Source organism: Pelmatolapia mariae, linkage group LG5 (genome assembly GCF_036321145.2).
Source record: "Pelmatolapia mariae isolate MD_Pm_ZW linkage group LG5, Pm_UMD_F_2, whole genome shotgun sequence".
Lineage (NCBI taxonomy): Eukaryota > Metazoa > Chordata > Actinopteri > Cichliformes > Cichlidae > Pelmatolapia > Pelmatolapia mariae.
This window is the reverse complement of record NC_086231.1, coordinates 11,353,907-11,379,502: the sequence shown is the minus strand read 5'-3', so window position 1 is coordinate 11,379,502 and position 25,596 is coordinate 11,353,907. Positions and strand designations below refer to the sequence as shown.

Sequence of the window (25,596 nt, the reverse complement as noted above, 5' to 3'; positions counted from 1 at the left end):
GGGAAGAAATTGCCTCCGTGAATAACAGTCACGCCAGCACTATGGCTCTGTTAAAACAAATACTACTGTTGTATACATGTTTGCATTTTAAAGTACACAGAAGTGTTTTGTCATCGCAAATGAGCCACAAAATCATAGCCCACCAGGAATTTGGGTGACTCCTTCACCCCACGTAGAAATAATGGAAATCCGCAGCTGTACCTAGTGCGTATTATTTTTTCCCCTTTATCAATAAAATGGAATATAACAATTATATGTTAATTAGCTTTTGTAAGTAAACACTTTTATAATTAAAAAAATGTACCGGCATCCCTTAGCAGCGAGTTCGTTTATTTATTAATTTTTAAACCACCGTTGAGTTTTCGGAACATTTGGGTGGTTCCCGAGAAAAATGTTACGGACGGATTTATCTGCAGGACCTCAGGTCCGGACAGAAATTGTGGTAACACCAGCTGGATACATGTGAGGTAAACATTTGTAGCTTTTCGGACTCTGTATGTAAAAATGCTCGCGATAACAAATAAGAGTAGTTATAAATCGACTTACTTAGAGGTCATATATGTAGTAGACGCTCTATGATTTATGTTATGCTCTATGTCTGGAGTTTCTCCAGGCTGAAATGGATTTACTGGATCCACTCAGTTGCATACAGCTAAAACCTGAGGCTCTGCTCTCAGTCCAGTCCTCTTAAGTTTATTCATTTTGGACGCTGCTTTAAAAGATGTTTCAGCTTTAAAGTTATTATGAAGTCTTTGGTTTGTAATTTCGTTGGATTGTGCTGTATTATACTGTGAAGCACAATGTGCAGTGCAATGGATAGGACACAATATTAGAAACAGTAAAACACAATTCAGAACCGTACAGACGAGCAGATCTCATCTGGCCTGATCTTTCATGCGAGCAGTGAGAGTATCTGTAGATTTATGAGAAGCATTAAATGTGCTTTTCGGTTTTTGTTTGAATATGAATTTATTTTTTGTATGATTTTCTTGCATGTTTTACAAATGGTTATGTATGTAGTATTTATAAATGTGTAAAATATGCGAGGTAGTGATAGTGTACTTACTATGCCTGGTAGGTCAGCTGAACATCAATTTACAAAGCTTTTTAAAGTGTAGCCACCTTATACTTACAGTCACAGCAATGCGGCGGCTGTACGTCGGTGGGTTAAGCCACACGGTCACTGAGAAGGATCTGAAGGATCGATTTGGAAAGTTTGGAGCCGTTGAGGATGTGGAGCTCCGGACCAGGAAAGACCCAGAAGGTCAGGAATCCAGTATACACTGACACACTTTGACAGCCAGAATGGTGACAGTAACGATGTTGATTTTTAAATTCTGTTTATCTAATTTTATTCATGTTCTGAGACTTGAAATCACCTTTCACATTCAGCACTGTCACTATCAGGTACTTGTACAGTTGTTGTATTGAAAGGCATCTGATATTAACGAACCAGCGACATTCATTTATGTTTAACTTTATTTGTTAAAAGTTACAATCCAAAGAAAACTAAACTCTAAAGCATTTTCTTATTTTACTGTGCATTTCTATTTAAAACAAGAAAACATACTTAAAGTTTGAACTTCCTTACATCTAATTTGCATTGAAAAAATCTTTAGCTGTTGTTCTCGCACTCCACAAATTCTACAACTTTATTTACAAGGGATGCTTAAGTGCAAGATGTCAGGGCTGCTCTGAACATTAAAAAGATTTTCAATACAACTGTGAAAGTTTAGTTTACTTTTTTATTTATTTATTTTTTTTGGTCAGGGACAATAAAAATGAATCAGAAAAAACATAATCGGAAATAGATTTATGATCATTATGTTTTGTTCATTATGAATTCATACATCTTCATATTGTTCCTCCTGCAGGTGTTCCCTATAAAACCTTTGGCTACGTCAACATCAGTATTTCAGATGCCGACCTGAAGAAATGTAAGTGACCATATCCTCAGATTTAACCCCCTGAGGTCTAAGTCATTATCAGTGACAACCCCAACCTTCTGACTCTAAACATGTGTTTTAGGATTTAAGGGTTGTCATCCCCACTAAGTAAGTGGGGTTAGGTTAATTGGAAACTCTAAATTGTCCATAGGTGTGAATGCGGGAGTGAATGTGAGTGCAAATGGTTGTCTGTGTATATGCGTCATCCGCCAAACTGAAGGAAGCCTTCATCTAAACATGTAATTAACACTTTCAGTGAGAATTATGTTTGTGTTGTTTGGACCATTGAGTAAATTTTCTACAGTCTGCTTTCTAAACTAACATTTAAAAAAAAAAAAAGCTGTTGCATTATGAGATTGGTGTGTTTCCTCTGCAGGCCTGACAGTGCTAAACAAGTCTAAATGGAAAGGGGGAACTCTGCAGATTGAAATAGCAAAGGAGAGTTTCCTGCACAGGTACAACCACGTCCATCTCGCCATGTAAATCTAACACTAACACTAACAGAAAATTGAAAATTATTATTGTACAAATTATTGAATTATTAGGGGGGTAATTTTTTTTTACTTAGACTTTTAATATCAAGGCTCACAAATGTTGGTTGTCTGTTTTGAAAATTCTGGATTTTTATGTTCACCAATCTTAAAAATTTGATCTCTGTATCTGTAGAAAATTCTGTTAGCTTGAGAGCTAAAAAGCTCTGTATTAACTAAATACATAAAGGTGGTAGAAGTATGATGATGCATTTGTGTCATAGGCTGGCTCAGGAGCGGCAGGAGGCAGCAGAGCAGCGTCTCCAACAGCCTGCAGCTGAGGACAAGAGACAAAAGCTTCTGGACTCACTGAGTAAAGCTGGTGTGGACAACTTCACCATGAAGGCTGCGGTTCCGGGGACTGAAATCCCAGGACACAAGGTCTAGTCATACTCTTTCCCTTAAGACATGAGTATAACGAATGCACTTGCTCTCTTGTGGGGTCATCTAGTCACAATGTGGAAACCACTTCTTTTAAAAATTGAATCCCCTTAACATAAATTATTACATTTTAGTTTTAAGGGTTTAAGGTTGGTGTTGACTGTCCTCTGGTTTCAGGACTGGGTGGTCAGTAAATTCGGACGGGTCCTCCCCATCTTGCAGCTCAGAAGTCAGAAAGGCAGCAAATCTCGAAACCTGAAGTACGACCCATCAAAATACAGCCACAATATTCGCAAACTGGACCGAAACACCATCCCTGATGAGGCCACACCTGTGACCCAGCTCACCTGGGAGGTCCAGGGTGGGGATGATGAAATCAGTAAGAAGAGGCGGGGGGAGTTCCCCCCATGTGAGCCATGGAGACCCAAGAAGAGTCGGACAGACAATGTTTCTGGCAGAACCAGGTATCCATGTGACCTTTTCAGACTATTCCAGTAGACCAGGTTTGATTTGGTTAATCCACAAGGTCTCAGTTGGTTTCTGTCTCCGAGGGACTCTGGGATTTTAGATTTTCTTCCTCGATCCACTTTGCCTCCTGGACATTTTCTGTAATTTCTGGGGTGCCCAGGTGTTAGCTCTGGAATTATGAGGGATATCTGCTGGTACATGTGATTCTGACATATTTATTTCTGGAGTTAAGATAACAAGTTTTTTTTTAATTGCTAAAACTTCTAATGGACTTATTGTGTTGTTCAAGCCACCTGGTTTCTGAACTTGTTAGAAGTCCATACTTGTTCCTGACATTCCATATTTCCATTTTTGTTTAATTCTCAGATTTCCAGATATTTTAAATGTTTTGGGAATTCCTAGAGCTTTGCAAGCTTTCAATAATCCGTTCTGATTCATGGATTCTGGGTTTTTGGAATACCAGTTTATGAATATTTAGTGTCCCTTCCTTTTGTTGCTTTACCTTAGATTTGAACACCCTGTCAACTCTGTCAGTCATGCTGAGGCTCATCAGCTCACCAACGGATTTGAAAAACAAAACGACCACAGACTGGCACTGAAGAAGTGGACACACTTTACTGACAGCGATGCCGACTCAGAAGAGGAAATCTGCAGGCTGGTGGCAGCTCAGCAGACCTCCCATGTTACACCAAAGCAGCAGGAGGTGGAGGAGGATAATCTGGAAGTGGTTGGATATGACTTCTTAGCAAAATCTGCATGCAAAGGTAACAGATGTGTTTGAATCAGGCAGTTTGCGTGTTTTAAAAATTCAAATTTGTCATTATTTATGTTTAAATTCTACCTAAGTGATGAGTTTAACTTTATGGCTGTTTATTCATTTTACTTTCAAATGCACATGTAGGTTCACATGTGCAAAAATGCAATAACAAAGACTTCTCACACAGGATCCTGTTGTACTGAAGTAATCATGAAAGCCACAGATTTTATTCTGTATAATTTGATTTATACTTTGACGAGCAGAAAAGATGCCAAATTCTTAAACAGATTACATCAAGTAACCTGATTTTTATTTGTGGATTTTTGTGGCACATTGACTGCTAATTCTATGTAGTGCGTGTGTGGATTTCTAGGGAAGAGTGCGGTATTAGCTTTATTCAAACAGTGATATCAGGGATGTTCTTTCATTGAGTGACGCTGATCAGTACCAAATTATGTCAAAAGTCACTACAGTAAAAATAATAGAATTAAATATGAGTGAATCATCGTCATTTTCTCCATCCCAGAAAAAAATTGATCTTTGGAATAACAAGTTTTCCTCTTTGTGATTCCAGGTGATCAAGACAAGGATGACTACGACTCTGCTGACACAGATGAACTCTTTGCATCGAGGAAACCTCCTCCTGCTAAATGTCAGGAGAAACATACTCCCCCAACAGCAGAGCACCTCTCAGGAAACAACACAGACAAGAAGAGAAAAACAAAGAAGAAGAGAAAAGCTGGAGAGGAAGAGGACGGATCAACAGATGATGAAGAACACCTTACTTCTAGAAAACCGTCCTGCGTGCAGCAAAAGAGGGATTCTAGTGAACAGAAGCTAAATAAGAAAACTCGTGACCTCCCTGTCGTAAGGCCGTCCTCATCAGAGTCTGATAGTGATGAGGAAGATGAGGGTGATGAAGTAGACTCGGTAGATTCATGTTCAGACTCTGATTATGAAGCCATGTTCTCTAATGTCACCCATCTGGAGATCTCCCTGGCCGACCTGCAGAGGCTAGCTGAGGAGGCCCAGCAGAACTCAAAGACTGTAGCTCCCAGCTTCCTCGGAGCTAGACTAGAAGAAGAAACGCTTTTCACGTCTTTTCCTGCAGAGCAACCTGCTCCAAAGAAAGGCTCCACCCCTGAAGAGATCCTCGCCATGATAATGGAGGACGACAGCAGCGAGGATGAACAGAAGAAGAAAAAGAGGAAAAGACAAGCTGTCACGTCAGCACCACTGCCTGCCTTCCAGGGCACAAAAGCATTGAATGAGGTATCGGAAGACAAGGAGGAGGATGATGGAAGAGGAAGAGAGGTTAAAAAACAGAAGATGAACTCTGATTCTACACAACTGGTTCACAAAGAAACAGACAGCAAAACCATCACAAGCGTAAGAGACCAGAATCATGCAGAAACTAAGATTTCAGACAGCAGTGAGCAAGAAGAGGATGACAGTGATGAAGAAGAAGAAGATGAGAGTGATGATGGCGATGATGATGATGATGAAGAAGATGAGAGTGATGAGGAGGAGGAAAAAGGAGAGATTATAAAAGACATGGTTCCTCCTGATGTTTTAAAAAAAGTCACAACTAAAGTTTGTGTAAACACAGAAAAGGCTGAGACTGAGTCTTCGTCTAGCAGTGAAGAAGAAGAAGAGGAGGAGGAAGTGAAGCAGGGGAGGGTAAACTCCAGTCAGATTGTTGTAAATGTTAAATCTGCAGCAAAGGCTTCACCTTCATCCTGCAGCTCATCTGGAAAGGATAAGAATGAGCAGCAGGTCATTTCTGCTAAAGGGGGTGTGAAAGCAGCTTTGAACAGGGAAACCTCCACCAGTGAGGAAGAGGAGGAGGAGGAGGAAGAGCCGGCACTCCCCCGGATGGTATTAGGAGTTGAGGAGGAAGAGGAGCGGCAGAGACAGGCCAACATGAGGAGGCTGGCTGCTGTACAGCAACGACAGAAAGAGGCCGAAGAACATAAAAAAGTCATCCAGGGAGCACTAGCCAACCTGGTGAGAGTGCAGTGTGTTTATAAGATTTTTATTGTAATAAACTGATTAGTTTGGAATTATTTTAACCTAGTTAATAAAATCAAAGCAGTTCTTGAAGTTTGGAAGGGTTTTTGATTGATGTTTCTTTGGGGAAAAAAACCCCCAAACTAATCTGTAGGACAGAACACAGAATTATAATTTTTCATTGCCAAATTTAATGTAAAATTTCATGGTTTGATTTTTTTTTTTTTTCAAATATAATTTTTTTTCTGATATTAAGAACCTAAAAACATGTCAAGTATATCTACATATTCCTCACTACCTTTAAAGGCAGGCAGAAAGGCTTCAATAAAACTTTAGTCCTCTTTGTGTGCTGAAGGCTTCAGATTTTCTTATGACACAATTCGTATTATTTATTAATAATAATTACTGATAATGATAAAACGCTGTATCTTCATTAGGATGCTCCTGTGGCAGGAGCAGGGAAACACATCGTATTTGGCTCTGATGATGAAGAAGATGATGGTAATGACGATGGAGATCAGCAGAGGATGGACTCAGAGGTCTTAGCATCAAGGAAGACACTGTTCCAGGACAGCCAATCAGAGGATGACGCCACTGGTGATGAAGCCACAGCAAATAAAAGTGTCAAAGTAAAAGCGGAGGTGAGTGAAGACTTGCTGAGCTAAGGTCTCTGAACTGGAATATAAGAATTTAAAGCTGCATTCATCCACCTTTATTTCGCCAAAGATGGTCATTATTATCAGTAGACATCTTAACTGATCGTGATAATGTGGCTCTAAACAGGCTGTTTTTTAACTTTGCATTTGTGTGTTTCAGGTGCGTCTGAAGTCATCGGGCCCTCAGCTGTTTGGCGGCAGTGACGATGAAGATGAGGAGGATGGCAGCAGGTTTGACATCAAGCCTCAGTTTGAGGGTCAAGCAGGACAGAAGGTGAGAAAAGAAGTTGCACACTGCTGCACAGAGGTGGTCATAATGTTTTAGCTCAACCGTGTACTTGTGCAAACTTGAAACTTCACACTAAATATTGCTTTGTTGTTTTTTGCTCAGCTGATGGCGCTGCAGTCTCGCTTCGGGACAGATCAGCGTTTCCGGATGGACTCTCGCTTTCTGGAGGAGGATGAAGAGGTTAAAGAGGAGGACTCAGGAGAGACTGTGGATGCAGGTACAGTAGCTGGTAAATGCAGGAAAGCAGATCAAGATGGAGAAACCTTGTGGTTTTTTTATGCGCTCCGGACCAGGTTATTTACAGCATAACAGACTAGCATGCATACAGCTACCATTAATTTCTTCCTATGAGATATTATGGACCTTGGTGTGCTCTTATTTTCTGAAGCTACATAAATCCTTTTGAAATATGGAAAATATCATCAGTCTATTAAAGCATCACCAGCTGACCTGAAATTACACAGATGTTATAGATAAAATATTTTTTATTAACAAAACAGTCAAGCTAATTTTCTGTTTGAAAACAAAGTTTTTATCAGTTTAGTTGTGCTGTAACACAACCTCTTTATGTTGTATATCATACACACTTCTTTATCTTCGATTTTAAGAATCATTTGTTACGTGTTTGTGATTCAGAGACAAAGAAAACCCTGGTGGAAGATGAGGAGGATTTGGAGGAAGAGAAGAAGAAGACCCTGTCTATTCTGCAGAGTGTTCTTGGCCAACAACACTGCAGCAGCAAGACTGCTGGCAAAGCCAAGAAGTTCAAGTGAGCGTCACACAGTCTGAATCACAGCTGCTTCTGAACTGGAACAAGTCATATTCACTATGGAGAAAATAAAGAAACTTAAAGCTGTGTGACTGTGTGTTTGCAGAGATGTGTCAGCGCTTCATTACGACCCCAGCAAGGAAGAACATGCTGCATTTGAGACCAAGAAAGAGGAAGTCAAGAAGGAGAGGTACAACCTCAGAAACATGAATTTCCACCTATTTTTCTTAAGTTCTCTAAATAAACTATATTAACACTATGTTAAGCTGATCTAGATTAATGGATAGTTCTAGGATTTTGTAGTTTGGTGTTTTAAAGAAATCCAGTAGAAACTTCTACACCAGCGGTCCCCAACCCCCAGGCCACCGTGAGTCGTTTGGTACCGGGCCGTGAGAGTTGATGCTCGGGTCTTTTCACGTGTGTTATAAATAAATCTTCTTTTTTTCTGGGTACCGGTACTGGTTTTATTTTGTTGTATTTATCCGCTACACCGCTACAAATATTGTCGGATATAAACCGGTCCGTGGGGCAAAAAAGGTTGGGGACCGCTGTTCTACACTCTTTCTATGGTATTTGTTTCCACTAAACACTTCAAAACTAGATCAGAAAAAGAAGCACTCTTCCAAAGAAGCGGGAAGATGTTTCTACCAAACACTGTTCAGTCAAACAAGTAGTACATTTGTTTGGATATTATTTTCAGCAGTGGATTTAATACAAACCCTGTGAAAGACTGGCGACCTGTCCAGGGTGTACCCCACCTCTCACCCTAAGACAGCTGGGATAGACTCCAGCGCCCCCGTGACCCTGCCAAAGCAGAAGCGGATGGATGGATGGATGGATGGATGGATGGATGGATGGATTTAATACATCAGATAATCATTATTATTGTAGGTGCCAGACTTTGACAAAAAACTACCTAAGTAAAAATAATATATAACAGTTATTTTATTACCTGTAAGTCAGCTCAGCACAGACCCAGACAGACTACATTTAGGGAATATCAGGGTTTTATTTTTCTGGGCTCACACACTGTAAACAACACAATGGGTGTGTGCTTCTTAAAAAGACCTCGGGCACGCTCAAGTGTCACTCAGCCTTCCCTCACTGCTCTGCCTGAATCACTCTGTGGTAACTATGGTTCTGTGTGTCATCATTATACTGGTTTTACTGTTAAACCTGAATTCTAACAATGTTTGTAATGGGGGGTTTTGTGCAGTACTCAATATTTATGTCAATAAATGATTTAATATGCTTTTTGCAAAGTTACAATAATAAAATAAAGATTTTTAGCATTCACATGTGCAGGAAACCAGAAAATTCAACCTGTGATCTGTTGTCTTCACAGCAAAGCTGCCAGGAAGAAGAAACGTGAGGAAGCTCAAAAGCTTCCCGAGGTTTCTAAAGAGATTTATTACGACGTGTCAGGCGACCTGAAGACCGTGTTCGGTCAGAGCAAGGATGAGACAGATCAACAAGAAGAGAAGATGAACTGGGACCAGAAGGAAGAAGAAGAAGAAGAGCGTAAAGAGAAGGAGGAAGAGTCGGCCCCGCTGCTCTCTGTTCCCATTGTGGAAAAAGAGGATTCGTGTGGATTTAAATTTTCCTTCTTTGGAGATGACACAGAGACAGGAAGTAAAGAGACAGGTGGGTAGAGCCTGAACTGATCTTAATCTTCCAAATACATGAATGCAGTTGTTTTTGGGTTTGTTTGTTTGTTTGTTTTTTAATCTTTCCATTTTTCTCTAAACAGCCGACTACAAGGTAGAGGCCATACAAGCGCCAAAGGTGTCATGGCATCAAGACCCACGTTTCCATGACAGCAGCTCAGAGGAGGAAGAGGATGAGCAGGAGGAAGATGAGGAGCAAGGCAACACCACAGCTGAAACTACAGAGTAGGAAAAACAAACGTTAATCCTGTGAACTACTTCATGTGTCCCCACTTTTTTATTTGACCAAGGTTTTTCACAAGGACTGAAACTGAGCACTGTTTTAATAAACACAGTTTGTTTTTGCCTAAAATTGTAGAAGTCCAGAAATGTGAGAATCTGTGTTTGATTGGAAACTATGAGAAAGATGAGAGCATTGTTGCCAGTTATTTTTGGTTCATTAACACAGCTGCTTTCACACACCTGACCAATCAAAGCATGAAGTGGATATGACTGTGAGATTGTTATGAAAGCAGACAGGAGACTGAAGGTGTGTTGAATCGATACAAAGAAAATACAGTATGATCTGAGCTTTTGTGTATTTTTGTTGCGTTTTTACAGAGTGGTGATGCCGTCACACACTGAGTTCTTTTTCTTTTACCCCGATGATGACAGACTGACAGGTAGGATGGTGAAAAGAAAATGATCTTATTAGCTGTCTGTGAGAGTCAACATTGTGTGGGTACATTTTTTTTGCAAACTCAGAGGTGACAGAACTTATTAAACTGGTATCCAGCAGCTGGTTAGATCTGCAAATATAGTTTCATGTCAGTGGAGATTTCCAAATTTTTGTTGTTGCTTTTTTTTTTTTTTTAAATTGATAAAGGTTCTGATGTGTGATCTGAACACTGTTTTCTCCTTTAGAAGGTCCCAAGTTGTTCTGGCGTGTGTCTGAGTTGGAGGAGCAGAGGGAGCAGTGGGAGGAGAGGAGGAGCGCACTCAGACAGGTACAGAGTTTGTATGAACACTGCTAAAACCGGTCAAGAAGTTAAACCTTGTTAGATGCTAAATCTTCGGTTTTAAGATTTCTTTTTTAATGAGAAACATAGCTCCACAATTTGTTTTCACAGTATGGTATACATTGCATATCATAACTTGATTACACTGCCAGACCGTTTTTGTAACACTAGGTTTTTTAGTTTTTCTGAAAAAATCCAGTAAAATCTCTCATCTAGACCAAAAAAGGCACATATCTACACTCCCCTTAAAACCACTGCTGCTAATACTGGTAATTGAGTACCTTAAGGTGCCAATCAGTGAGGCAGTGTTAGAGAGACTTGTGACTTATACACCTCTTACCCACCTTCTGGAGTTATTTGGTTCACTAACTGCAATCTAAGTATAAATCATTTGGTACACATTGCAACTTCTTTGTGTTTTGGCTCAGACAATAAAAGTAAACAAGACACAGGTTGTGGTGCTAAGGTCACCCTTCTTCCCTGTACAGACATGTAATGCCACGGAGCTTAGAGGCCTTACAGCCTGTTCACTGGGAACATCTTGTGCAAACAAGCCTTTATTCCTCGACTTCATACCTGGCTGTATTACTTGCTGAGGCCTCTGTGTCAGCAGACCAGATCTCTCTAAATAAAACTTAAGCTTCCCGTCTGTCCATTCATCCATTTTCTTTCGTGCTTATCCAGCTCAGGCATGCCTGTCCCAGCTGTCATAACTTGAGAGAATGAATGCTGGACAGGTTACCAGGCACTGACAGGTGGTCTACTTAATGATCTTGAAACCCAATCACCCAGATACAGCAGCAGTGAGAAACATCTGCAGTGGCAAGGCCTCAGCCCAGAAACCCACAAGAGCAGCGAACCCAGCCGTCGTCCTAACCGCATGATCTCACAAAGTTCTAGCCCGTGATGGATGAAAGTAATCAAGAAGACAGAATTGGAACAGAAAGATGTGTTTTAAAGTTTTGAAGAGACAGATTGTGGAGAATTTTTTCTCTATGACGAGTAACTTAGATAAAAATATTAGAGCTTTGAAAAAATACTGTTTATGAGTTCAACATTTTCTTTGAAGTTGTTCGTGGGAGCATTTATGAGCACTGTCAGACAACAGGTTTAATTCACTGCATTACCAACCACAACTCTTTGTCTTCATGCAGCTCAAATCTGTGGGTGCATAAAAATGTCTTTGCCAAGTCTGATAATTGTGTAGGAGTGAAGACGTAAACTGGCTCAAGTTATTCAGTAAACATGTTTCGGCTTTCCCGTCTGTGTTCACAGGAGTACCGCAAGAAGCACAAGGATGCTCGGAGGAAGCTGACGTCCTCCCTGAAGAGCTGAGGATTGTGGGCAATGAAGTCTTTGTGTTTCAGCACTCACTGCCCTGAATTCGTGCCTGACCGATCATTTCTCCTTTCTTGGTGCCAATTTTTTGGCTCGGACTGATTGTAGCAGTCAGCAGGATGGAGAACAGATGGCTGCCAAAGACAGTGAACTCATCTGAATGTTTAAGATCGTCCAGAGTTTCAGATTAAATGTTTATTTTAGTGGATATTAATGTTTTGATGAGATATTTTGTAGTAAGTTTGTTTTTTGTTTTTTGTAAACAGCAGGTAACACCTGCTGTGAAAAACATGAGTTCATACAAGCAGCAGCTCCTACTTATGGAGGACCAAACCTGCTATAAAAGTGGACAAATAAATAAATAAATATGCTTCTTCAAATTAAAATAAGAATAAATGGAAATGAAAGGTATAACTTAACTAAACATTTTCTTTTCCATTGTTTCTGGTTTGAGGAATATTATCTTATCATTATCATTTTTTTTTTTTTTTTTTTTAATCTCACCATTTTTACCCCTCCGCCTGTAAATGGCTGATAGGATATTGTTGTCACCCTGCTATGCGGGCAGTGCGATAACTCATAAACGAGGCAATGTAGGAGCTTCAAATTGATACCATAGTGCAGCTACTAAAACTCTCGCCTGAGTCTGACCTCAAGCTAAAGGTCAAGGTCAGAGGTCAAGCTACCTGAAAATCTTGTAAATGCCATAACTCAAGAAGGAAGACACCTAGGATTTTCAAATTGATATCGTAGGTGTATCTACTAAACTCACACAAGTTCAAATTCCAGTGACTTCGGCCTCAAGGTCAGAGGTTAAGTCCTCTGAAAATCTTTTGAATGTGCTAACTTCAGGATGTAGGATTTTGAAATTGATGCCACATGTGTGTCTACTAGGAGTCTGAGGGGTAGCACTGGCGGTCTTTTCCTCTGTTATTATTCTATTTGTTTTTGTTTTGTTTGTTTTTGTGTAAGTTTGGTCTTCCGCACTTCTGAGATGAGCCACTTTGAATGAGAAGATTGAAGCTCCTGTCGCCACTTTGGGCCTGTTACCTCATGAAAGTCACTATGAGGAGAGGTTTCAGTCTCCCTTTGTGTTTTGTAAAATAATTTGAATGCTTTCAGTTTATGGGAAAAAGTTTATTAGATACACGTAACTCAAACCAGTCCAGTCTAACGAAGAGTCAGTTTAGGATAAGATGAGCTTTATTCTCACTGTGAGCACAAACATAAAATATAATTGGAAAAAGAGCATATCTGTTGTATATAGACCAATGTTGCTGTAGTTAACTAAAAGCTAAATAAGGGGGAAAAAACTAGACTTTTGAAAAAATAATTAAAAGTAACTGAAACCATTTTGTGAACTTGGAAAAATAAAATAAAATTAACAGTCCTAATGAGAGCAGCTTTAACAATGCTGAGAGTTATTATAACAAATTAAGTTATAACTTAATTGGTTAACTTTGACTTTCAGGTCAGAATTAAAATGTTCCAATTTTTTATTTTTATTCATTTCAATTCAATTTTATTCATACAGTGCCAAATCACAACAACAGTTGCCTCAAGGCACTTTGTATTGTAAGGTAGACCCTACAATAATACAGCAAAGAAAACCGCAAAAATCATGTGACGCCCTATGAGCCAGCGCGTTGGCGGCAGTGTGAAGGAAAAACTCCCTTTTAACAGGAAGAAACCTCCAGCAGAACCATGCTCAGGGATGGACGACCATCTGCTGCGATTGCTTGGGGTGAGAGAAGGAAGACAGGATAAAAGACATGCTGTGACGAGAGCCAGAGATTAATAATAACTACTAATTAAATGCAGAAAGGTGTATAAACACATTGTGCATGGAAGAGGTGACTGAAGGAGAAATACTCGATGCATCATGGGAGTCCCCCCAGCAGCCTAGACCTACTGCATGTCTGAGTACCTGAAGGACTAATAACAGCCTCACCTGTGCTTTGTGTATTTTGTTCATCAGCAAATATCAGCTTTCTAAAATACTAACTTAAGAATATCGACAAGGTAAACATTGTTCTTGCAGAGCACTAGTATGGTATTATAGTAGTAGTGTCTCATATTCTACACTTACACATAAAATAGTTTTTTAGAAAAGGTAAATATTGTCTAGCATTCTTGGAGTTTAATATAATTCACTGCATGTGTCATCTTTATCCAACTGTCTGGTGTTTGGACCTTAACTTAGTTTGTTCCAGTCAGTATGGAGCTCTTAAAGAGCGATCTGTGGTCACAAGACTTTTTTTTATTACCCCTTTTTTTATTATTTTGAAATTTGTCACCGGAAACTCCGTGTTTTCTTAACGGTGTCTTGATGTTGGCCAATAACAAGTGCTGGAAACTGAGCAGCAGACTCCAAACTTCTCCGTCAGGACTGGAGAGAAGCTGAGCTGCGACACAAACAACATTTTTTTATGTCAGGAGTGAAGTTTTTCTGCAGCACATGTCTGTGACACACACGGATAACACGGAGCAGTTGCATTTATTTCAAAAATGAGCCCGGTTTGGTGTGTTTTGCTCCTCTTTCTGCACTGCGCGGAGCTCCGGTACGCAGCTCCGCTGGAGGCGCAGCAGGCGGAGGATGCTGGCGCACCACCTGCGCGCAGCCAGGCGTCTCTCTCTCCGGAGAGGAGCTCTCTGAACGGGTTTCAAAGTTCAGGACTGCCCGGTGTAAAGCGAGTGGCCCGAGGAGCCAAAGATGGGGGTTTCAGGAAAAAAGAACCGGTTCCCGCCAACAGTTTCGGGCACCCGCGCCGGTACGACGACCCAAGCGCCTACTTCACCACACCGCGGACCTCCCGCTTCACCTCCGCCCCGGTGGGGAACCACTCGTCCGGCCGCGGTTCAGGGCTCCACAACCCGCTGTTCCCAGTTACCGACGGCTCCTATTGGGCGTACGCAGTCATGCTGCTCGCGCTCATCCTGTTCGCCGCGGGCATCGTTGGCAACCTCGCGCTCATGTGCATCGTATGGCACAACTTCTACCTGAAGAGCACGTGGAACAGCATCCTGGCGGGCCTGGCCTTCTGGGATTTCCTTGTGCTGTTCTTCTGCCTGCCTGTGGTCATCTTCCACGAGCTCACCTTGAAAAGGTTGCTAGGAGACCTGTCCTGCAGGCTCGTGCCCTACCTGGAGGTAAGGAGGAGGTGAAGGTGCGCGTGAAGGAAGTGTTTTAGTATTTATCCTACAAGCAGCACCTTTTGGTGTCGTGTGAAAACCTGTAACTTTCACACACCCGAGTTTACCATGTTGTACCAACTTTTTCCTGTGTTTCCACAAATTCTCTTAATCAATGCCAAGATAAATTGTTTAATAAATACTTACATGTTTATTATAGATGCACTTAAAGTGTTGCCAGGTAAAGAATCTGCGTAATACTTTGTTCAGCTGTTTTGCTGAAATGTTTAAATATATTGTCACTTAATTTGTCTTTAAGTCATTTCAGTTTTTTTATGCAATACATTTAAACACAATCGACCTCGATCAAAGTAATTAAGACATCAATAAACTGTGATAATAAATTAAATAAAAGCTGAAGTATCAAAAAACAACAAGAAAAGCGATTATAAATTAAACACAACAATGAAAACTGCCTGAAGATACTAAATTATTCAACAATTAAATTCACGATTAAAGAGTGATCAATGATTAAAACTGAATACGATGTTGACTTTTCTTTTCTTTTTTTTTAATCTAATGGATAGACTCTAATCGTCATTATGATTAATCTTTGATTTTACTGAAATACATTTCTAAATTGTGTGAAATAAGTAAAAAATATCTATGATCTCCTGCCTCAGTTCTAAATACATTTATAAAACATCAAGTTCTAGGATAGTGATATAAAAAGTTCAGTGATATAAAAACACTTTTATACTCATTTAGTTTATGGAAGGTCATTTTCTGCAGGTAATCTTTAATTGGTTGTTTATTTTAGCATCATCCTCACTGCAGCCATTCAGAATTGAACATTTCTGCACAGATAGCGAGGCAAACTTTCACACAAGCATGGAAGTTTTTACAGCTCGTGTTTGACTCATTTTAAGTGATTTCCAGTTTAATAAAGAGACCTCCAGGTCTGATGAATGGCCCGTTTGTGTCTTTGTTCCTCCTCGGTTTCAGCAGCCTTTACTTTGAACAAACGTCCGTTATGGTCTGTTTGGCCTCTTCACCCGTCTGTTATGAACCATCAGGGGAGGCTAGTGTGGGGCCCCAGCATGAAGAGGCTCTTCTTCCTCAAGAACGAAACAGTAAAATACAGAGACGTAGTTTTCAAGAATGGTGGTGTTTATGTGCAGGTGCAGCTCCAAAACTAAGTCTCAGTAATGAAAGAGAAACTGTTGCTAATCCTGATGAATCACTGAATGAACAAAGAAAGAAAAGAAATAGAGATATCAGGCCGTCTCTGAAAGAGAGCTCCATTTGTTTAAATGCAGAATACCAGCTCAGGATGGGCCAGCAGCGGCTCAGTTTGGAATTAAAAAAAGCTTTTGTACGTGTTTTTAAATCTCTATTTTGAGGCCCAGTGTACACCTGAGTTTAACTGGCATACAGGAAAAAAGGCTTCCGGCTTATATGGAGGATAAAAGTACAAATAAAGATATTGCTTTAAAAATGTAGTGATTAATCAGATGAAGCAAAAACAGATTAGACACGTGGGATATAAAATGGTATTTAAAGAATGCTCTTGAATACGTCCTCTTTAAGTGTTTAGCTTAAATACAATTTGAGATGCTGACATTTAACTCAGTGGATCTTCTCTGCATCACACAAAGAGTGATGTTTCTTTGATTCGCTGCCTTGGACAACAGAAATTTAAAGAACGTATCATAGAAGACCACCGGGTTTTAAGGACCTACTGAAAAATAGTTTTCATGATTAAATAGTCTTGTCATTATGTAAAATATCAGAGATGAATGAAAAGCAAGACGGTTACAATTCCTTAAAGACCAAATGATGTAAAGGTATTGGAAGAGGCCTCATTTAGAGGTCAGTTGTTTTAAGTTAAAAGCTGAAGCAAGAGCTTAATTTAGATTTACTCTCACTGAGCGATGAATGCTTCAGCACAGAGATAAAGTCCTGCAGCCTGTTTAGTCTTTGTTTTTGGCTCTAAACCAGCTCTGTCCGCCTACACAGCTTCAGATCACTGAAGTGGAGTTTCACTAATTTGTAATAACAGCTTGTGTGAAGCAGTCTTTAACAAGGTCAGGCTGCCGGCCTCCTCTATTCTTTGCAGCTTTACCTATTTTTATGCTAATGAGTGAATTAATTTCTGGTTAATGAATTACTGTTGTTTTGTTTTTCTAAATGCTCTTTTACTGAACAGTACTGAAGCAGGTCAGGCTGCCAGCTGCCCTGTGCTCCGTTAGTTAAACTATTTTCATGCTAATTAAAGCTCTGTGCTAATTATCTTGAGTTGTGTCTTAACAGTCTGAGGTCGTTAAGCACTGACAGAGGGAGGACAAGTCTCTGTAATGATAGTCAGTGTTTCTGGCCAAAACCACCAACTTTAATGGGCACGAGGCACCAATTACTGTCCCCAGTACGAAGGCTAAGAGCTTTTACAACACAATGACCTTTTTCCCCCTCTGTGTGTCCTTTCATTTCTGTTTCTGTGTTCTGAATGTTAATGGAAAGTTGTCTTTGTAACTTTTTTCTTAATGCTTGTAAGATTTATAATTTAGTCTGTAGCCGGCATAAAGAGTAGAGGAAATCCTCAAACATGCTTTCTTCAAAGCACTGGTTGAATTATATTAATTCTTATTAGCATCATCTTACTGTTTATGCCAGTAAAGTACTAGAGTTAACTATTTGAAGCAAAATGGTTAAACAAAACAACCTTTAAAATTGTTAATAGTAACAATATTTTGTTAACTATTTATAAATTAGGTATTAATATTGTATTGAACATTTATTAAACATAAAAACAATATTTGGGTAACATAATGGACCATTCCATCAGGACAGGGCATATTTTTTTCTCTCATTAACTGTGTGGTGACTGACTGGGACCTGTTCTGCAGCTTCAGAAGTTTGAGTCATGAGTGTAAAAGACCAAAAAATAAATAGCTAAAAATAATTAAGAAACATTTGTTCTGTCATGGCTCTGAGCTTAGACCCAAGGTTTTGTATTTTTGGACTGAATCAGTTTGTTTTGGGGGTTTTTGGAGCTCATATTTATGGTTTTGAAGGCATCTTTAATCTTCTGTTATTTTTTACGTTATCTGGTCTCTGTTGGTGTTTAGTTCTGGTTATATTCAGATCTCTCAGTCTTTTTAAGTCTTCAATTCCATTTCTGAGTCCTTGTAATGTAGATAATCTTTCATGTGCTGTAACTTCTTTTGACCAACCACCTATCCCACATTGTGATATGACCTTTTTTTTAACAGAGCTCAAATGTCTTTCATGTGTCTTACTCCTATATTTTAAGTTATGCAAGCTCAAATATTTCAATCCAGCTCCTGTACTTCCAGGGCTTGTACCTCAGAGAGTATTTATAGTATGAATGTAACATTTTTCATGACTTCATTAAAATATTGAAGCATTTGTAGAAGAATAATCATCAGATTCTGAAAGGGTCAGGTGGGAGGCAATGATTGATTTTTCAAGTTGGGCCCAGTGGGGGGATCAGCTACCATGGCTCTTTTTGAGGATAAAAATCACACCTGGAAACACGTCTACATTATATTTCCTTTTTTAAACCAAGATCCTCATCTTGATGTTGATGTTGTGGTTTGAATTAGTATATGACTGCGATGCAACTGTGAATGGATGTCTGTCAGCAACTGCATTGATTCTTAGTGATGGCTTATTAATATTGTTTTTTTCTGATCAATTTCCTCACTCTGTCAGGTGACCTCTTTGGGCGTGGCCACATTCAGCCTCTGTGCGCTCAGTATTGATCGTTTCCATGCAGCCACAGGCCCTGGGCCTCATCAGACTCCAAAGGTGGAGTCCTGCCAGTCCATCCTGTCCAAGCTGTCCGTCATCTGGGTGGGCTCCATGGTCCTAGCTGCCCCGGAGATCCTGCTGTGGCAGCTCCTTCAGGAAACTGTCAGCCTGCCGACGATTCCCAACGACCTACAGCAAAGCCAGCATGGAGGCTCACTGATGGCGGCCTTTAGAGGCCGGACTGAAAGGTTCAAGGTGGATATGTGTGTCCGTGAGCCGTCTGTGGAGCTCCCAGAGAGCATCTACTCTCTGGTGCTGACCTATCACGAAGCTCGAATGTGGTGGTTCTTTGGATGCTACCTTTGTTTGCCACTGCTCTTCACTCTGGCTTGCGATTTGGTGACAAAGCAAGTGTTAGCACAGCGACTACCACAGAAACCCAGCAGCGAAAAGGTGACTAGCAGGTGCTCCTCCTCCTCTTCGTCTTCATCTTCGACAAAGAAAAAGCAGCATGTGAGGGAGCAGAGGCTACGCTCCACTGTGATGGCACTCACTGTCTTGTACATCACGTGCAACCTGCCAGAGAGTATTTGCAACATCACCCTGGCGTATATCTCTGTCCCAATGACCGCTGCGCTTCCGGCTCTGGTTCTGCCGGCGTTGGGTCTGATTGGACAGTTCCTGCTGTTTGTGCGCTGCTCTGCGACGCCAGTGATGCTGCTGTGCCTGTGTCGCTCGCTGGGCCAGGCCTTCATGGACTGCTGCTGCTGCTGCTGTGAAGAGTGCCTCCCTGATGGCAACTCCTCTTCATCTTCCTCTGCCTCAACTGCTGCAACCTCCACCCTCTCCTCACCCACATCGCCTTCGCCAGTCTCCCTGTTTCCTTCCAGCAAAGAGGAGCCGATGAAGAGCCTGTTGCCGGCAGAACCAGCAGTCCATGAGAGAGTGAAAGACTCATCAGCAGCTATTGGGACACCCTGCTGAGGCTCAGAACATCACTTTAAAGGGTTATTTGGGGTTTAATACAACTTGGTTCTTAATTGGTAGTTTTGTCCAACATTTCACAAAGTGACATTTCAGTCAGGATAACTATAGTCAAAAGAAGGATTTACACCTGCATTAATTTACACTTGGTGACCTCCATCAACAAAAACAGACATGACAGATATGATATGAAAGCAGGAACCAGAATGTAGGTGGGTTGCAAAGCAGCTTGCACAGGGGCGCAGTACCTCTGACATTGCTAAGGCATAAATTAAATTGCATGCTTCACATGAGATAGCCAATTGGACATGTAGAAGCATATTAGCCAATCCTCAGCTGATGTAGGTTTATCACTATGATCAGCTGATCTGAATGGATCATTACCTGTGTGTAACAATGTTATGCTTGATTTTACTACGATTCAAAGATCTGGGAGCACAGTTACATCACTAAGGAAGGAAGAGTTATCAGTACGGAAGAGAGGACGAGAAAGTTTGAAAAGATACCGGTATCGGGAAAACTGTGTTCCAGTCTGTTTTTGTGATTTTAACCTTCATCTCTTAGGTCTAACAAAGGCGCTGTAGTGATATTCCAACTAGGAGGAATTATTTGCATCCAGGTGTATCATTTTACTCTATAAATGCTGCCACTCTTCTTTTTTCCTTCTGCACAGCTGAGTCCCATGCAAACCTTTTTCTGCACTGTTAAGATTTCAAAACAGTCACTAAAAATCTGTTCAGGGCAACCTTTTTTCTAATGTGGTTTCTTGTTTGACTGATGAAGAATCAGATCTAAGCAAAAGTAAGGCAATGTTATGAATAAAATCTTAGCTAAATTCTACATACCGAATCTGAACAAGTGCCCAGGTGTCTAAATACTTTTGGCAATACAGTACCTAAAAACTAAAACTAGGTACCAGTAGTAAAACCACCAGTCAAAGTTGTAGCTTGAAGCGGATCTGTGAATTATAGTGTGTGCTGACAAATGTTTACTTTTTTCTATTCCAGATATGTTTGATTAACTTGGAGGTTTGTTCTCAACGTGTCTGATCACCTGAGCTTTTTGATGTGAATACAGGTTATATATAAACTGCCATTTCATCAGCGCTCAGCTTTTAGATTCGTGATTACACTGTTATTGCAGGTGGTCACACTTAGGGACAAAAATACCAAAATAAAATCCAAGTCGTTGTAAATCGTTCTTTACGTTTAGTCTGTATAAACTTGGGTAGAGCCACTGTAGAGCAGAAGTTTGTCAGACTAGCGTTAGGTAATTATTCAGATTATGGAGCATGTTCTAGATGGATTTAATTGATATGCCAGTTATTAAATGATATGTCATTGTTTTATGGTACAATTTACATTTCATAGTTATTGATAATTGTCTAATTCCCATTCAGGATATTTGCATCACATTTTCTAAGTACTGTATCAAAAAGAAAGTCATTTGAGTTTGGGGGATTTTTTTTTTTTTTTTTTTTGTAAGGCATTTAAACTGAATATGAAGAAATACAGCACCAGGACAACTACCAGCAGACTGATGTTTTACAACAGTTTTTTGTTTTTATTGTCTGTTCCTTTTTTTTTTTTTAAATATGTGATTTTACTGTTGTTCCTCATACATAGCTGATCTGCACGGAGACATCAAATATGTGGATACATAAAGTTCAGGTGGTACAGGTTCACAATGGGATCAATCAACATGAAGAAATGTGAAACTAAAGTTTGACTTTTTTTACTTGTTTTATTATTTTGATTGAATAAAATAAATTTTGAAAAAAATGTGTTCTTTGTTTCTTTAATATCTGGCATTAACAACAGCAGACAGTAGACAAAACTATCCATTAATGACTTCATTTATGAAGAGAAATTAGTTATTGAGATAAAATGGTTTTGATTTTATTTTTTTAAATAAGCAAAAATAGCAATTTGAAAGCAAGACATATCTGAGGGTGTTTTATATTTTTTTCTATTAATAAATATATTGAAGTTGTATCTGTTTGCTGTTTACATCCTTGTCATTTGAGTTTACAGTGTAAGTTTACTGCATTGTATGAAGGCCTTGCATTAGAGTGTGTTGTAGCTTATACTCAGTAAGTACACACCTCCAGCTAAGTTAAAAAATGACAGTAACAAAAAAATAATTAATAAAAATTTTCATCTCATACACCAAAAAAGGTAACTTTAAGTAATTTGAATACATGTGAATTATCCCTGCAATTTTGTTACACAAGTAAAATGTCAAGTTTAATGGAATCAACTGAAATTTACTTGATTGATATACATTTGGTTTATACCAAGCACATTTTCCTTAATGATTAATTATTTGAATTTACCTTTGATTTTATATATTTAATATGTATTGTACTCAAAATGTGTGTTTATTTAGGGTAAAGAATCTTTTTTCAGTGTATATATTTTTTATATTCTGCATCAGTGAACTTCACTTTTGCCTAGAACCAATGAACACACAGTGGGTTACATTGCATCAGTTCACGTGTACACACTACACTTTGAGCTAAAGAGCCTGCTGAACTAAAACCTTTAACATGTTTGCCACAAAAAAGTCAGAAAGAAAGAGAAAGCTCTCTCGATACTTCCAGGAACATCAGATTTGTTTTATTTTTAGTTTATAGACAATTCTGAATGTGATTAATGTTAAACCTACACGTAGAGACAGAAAAAGAAAGCCAGAAAACAGGCTGGAGGACAGTGAGAGAAAACGTTTCCTGAAAGGTGCATTACATGTAATGAACATCTGAACTCTGGGTGATTGTTGTCTGGATTCATTTTCTTTAGCTGCAGATGGCTCATAAACACTCTGATGTCTACTGGAAAGAATGCCTCTGCGCTGTGATTCCAACACCCACAGACTCTGAACGCTCTTCATGCCTGACTGTGACACTCCTTTTTGTCATTATTCAATTATTGAAGGTCACAGCTTCACAATAAGTGCTGGCCTTTGAGTTCGAGCAGCCATAATGAACACAATCACATTATGACCAGTTGCTTAGGAGAACAGACAGGAATTCCTTGCTTTCCCAATTTTTATTCACCCATGTATTTTAAAGAGGCCCAGCCTGTTTTCTCCTTTTTCATATATTAACGTGAAAAAGTTTGTCATGCTTCCTCCAAATGTCAGCATTGTGCATACAATGTAGAGCAGCCAGAAAATTTCTTCAGCACAGGTATGTAAACACAAAAAAAAAAACATTCAAAATTTATAATTATAAGAAAAACTTGTAATAATTCCTTTCATATTATGCAGAAGGCAGAAGCTGATGCACAATTTTTGAATTTCAGTCCATTATTTTTGAAATTATTCATTTATATCGTGATATATAAGATCATATCTTGTATCCCTCTGCAGAAAACATAATATATGGATGACAATATCTTTGTGGCCTAATAAATTTAAATGATAGATTTTATTCAGCTTGACATGGGACAGAGTAGTCGATATTTTGCACCTCGTTTCCGTCACTGAATTCACGTCGCTGGACTGATTCAATATTCTGGATCTCAACAATTCTCAAGCTTTAAAATACTCTTACACAAAATCCTGGAAAATAGTACTTCATACTCAGTCTGTTTGAACATAAATCATAAATAATGCTTTTTTCACATATTACATGAATCAATATGGGCATCTTGTGTCCTTAACCTATGTGCATCAGGAATTAATAGTAGTGATTTTCTGTGCCTTTTCATTAATGTGCAAATCCAGCAGTTTCCACATACAATACCTGCTTATTACATAAAAAACATGACATACTTTTAACAGCATGTTACAGACAATGAATTATACAGTCCATGTTGAGCTTTTCAGTGATGATCTCTGGGTAAAAACGCCTTTTGACGCAGTTTTTCTTCAACTTGTTTGATACTAATCTTGGTTAATATTAATGTTATCTTAGGCACACACCTGTGGCTGTGAGTAAAGACGCTCCGCCCACCTGCTAAACTTTTTATTTGCAAGGCTCAGCCAATTAGGACAAAGCTGGCCTGCAGAGCTACGCCCCCCTCTACGTCCAATATAAGATATATAAGGATTCCATTAAATTGGAAATCATGCAAAACTCATCAAAAGTCCAAGAATAAGATTCAGGAGACAAGAGTATTAGGCTTTCTTTAACTGTTTGCAGATAACTCACACAACTTCTGTGTAAATTATACATTTCAGAAAAAAGGTTTGGAGTACTCTCTATTAGGTTTCAGTAATACAAACGCTCCAGCAAATGGAAAAAATTCCATTTGACACTTAATGAAGAGCACCAGAGGTTGGGTTTGAGTCAGGAAGGGTGTAAAATTCCATCAAATGACACACACGGAGCTACCTGCTTATAGCAAAGGATCAGTTCAAAGTACCTTCATCTTCTGGACAAAGAAGCGGCCTATGGATTTATCTGCTGCGCTAAAGCTCCCATCTCTTTAAATCCACCCTCCTTTTAATCCAGCTTTCTCCTGATTGGCTGCTCTTTGCAAACACACTGAATAAATCAGTCCACATTCCTAAAGTTCAGCCAGGTCTGTATTTGGGCTGAGGCTTGTGTATAGTTTGGCCCAGAACAGGTGATTGTGCCGAGTGTCATGTGGCTCTACTTGGCTGGAAATCTGGGACCAAGAGGTTGGCTAAATGTTTAGGCTTAGAGTTACTTTTCTCTTATTTTACTGACATTTTTGGATTAGATAAAACTAAATGATAAGTATCTATAAAAACAAGCAACCCAGCCCTAAACATGGAAGGTCTTTTTGGACTCAAACCAATTTATAGTTTGAGTCCAAGAGAACAGGAAACTGTCACAAGACCTCATTATCTTATTCTGGTGATAATCTGGACCAGGTAGGGCCTGAACTTATTACTGGTCTTATTTTACCCAGTTTTTATCCGTTTTTCCCTTCTGTGAATCATTAACACAAGTTAATGATTTCAAGCTGGCATTGACTCTGCATATAATTTTGAGGTTGTTAATGTTCATTCTTGCAGGGAACAATCCCTGTGAAAGTTTAAAAAAAAAAAAAAAAAAAACCCACAAGGAGGCACTTAAAAACCACAACAGACATGAAGCTGAATAGAAAAGTGGAGATCCAAATAACTCAGGTTTTTAATATCACAGAGTCCAAGTGTCTATTTTAGTCCCAAATTGACACATTTAATCAGATGACGTACCAAGGAGTGAAAAAACGTTGCTGTTGACTTTAGAGGTGTGATTATTTGAAGTGAATTAGGAAGTGTGACGTACATATACAACTTCACTTTGAAGGTTTAAAGCTTTAATTTCACTGAGGACACCAGAGTCCCTTCACAGATGTTTTTACAGCCTTTGAGTTTCACTTTAAGAACCTCTGCTGTACGTTGAGTCTCGGTTCCTTTTAGCTGACATATTTGTCCTCCCACGTCGCCTTGCCTGGGCAAAAAGAAGGAGGAGGGGACGCTTCAATAAGGCCTGCTTTGTTCAGGCATCCCCCTCTCTGGCTCAGAGAGAGAGACACTTGAACAAAGCTGCATATCAATCGCCATCCACCGAGGGAGTTGCTAAGCTACACGACACCCACCGCCTCCCACCAGCTGCCCCAGTCGCTGAGAAGAGAGAAGAAAGAGGGCTGAAATGCAGGGGAGGAAAACTGCTGTGGTCCGCTAAGATAAGCCAAAACTCCTCTCTTCTTGGTTACCTTGGCAACCAGCTGAGACACAGCAGCATGGTGGCCTCAAGTTAGCAATATGGCCTGAAACCAACACTAAAGGCTGTTTCTGAACTCTGCATGGCCCTGCTGTGTTTACGTGGGCTTGAACGATGTTTATTGATTGATTGATTGATCATACTTTATTCATCCCGAGGGAAATTGGGTTAAGGCTGCCAGCCGTGCCAGCGCTGGCAGACACATTACTTGTGTCTA

General features: G+C 39.7%; 2 protein-coding genes across 3 annotated transcripts; both read left to right on the top strand.

Moving 5' to 3' along the window:
* The first annotated feature begins 426 nt into the window (after window positions 1–426).
* Window positions 427–12,211, top strand: nol8 (nucleolar protein 8). Of its 2 annotated transcripts, none has more exons than XM_063472904.1 (18): window positions 427–467; window positions 1,136–1,264; window positions 1,875–1,937; window positions 2,323–2,401; window positions 2,701–2,857; window positions 3,035–3,321; window positions 3,833–4,089; window positions 4,657–6,089; window positions 6,530–6,733; window positions 6,909–7,022; window positions 7,140–7,254; window positions 7,674–7,806; window positions 7,913–7,996; window positions 9,152–9,450; window positions 9,557–9,698; window positions 10,074–10,135; window positions 10,380–10,459; window positions 11,747–12,211. In XM_063472904.1, the coding sequence occupies exons 2-18, from the start codon at window positions 1,144–1,146 to the stop codon at window positions 11,804–11,806; spliced, it is 3,690 nt and encodes a 1,229-aa protein (XP_063328974.1). In that variant the 5' UTR covers window positions 427–467; window positions 1,136–1,143; the 3' UTR covers window positions 11,807–12,211. The 2 variants fall into 2 exon arrangements, with proteins under 2 accessions (XP_063328974.1, XP_063328973.1); XM_063472903.1 differs by having other exon boundaries at window positions 10,377–10,459.
* Window positions 12,212–14,205: 1,994 nt separating this feature from the next.
* gpr37l1a (G protein-coupled receptor 37 like 1a) lies at window positions 14,206–21,385 on the top strand. Its single transcript, XM_063472902.1, has 2 exons — window positions 14,206–14,959; window positions 18,677–21,385. Exons 1-2 carry the CDS (start codon window positions 14,318–14,320, stop codon window positions 19,697–19,699), a joined length of 1,665 nt encoding a protein of 554 aa, XP_063328972.1. The 5' UTR covers window positions 14,206–14,317; the 3' UTR covers window positions 19,700–21,385.
* Window positions 21,386–25,596: the final 4,211 nt, after the last annotated feature.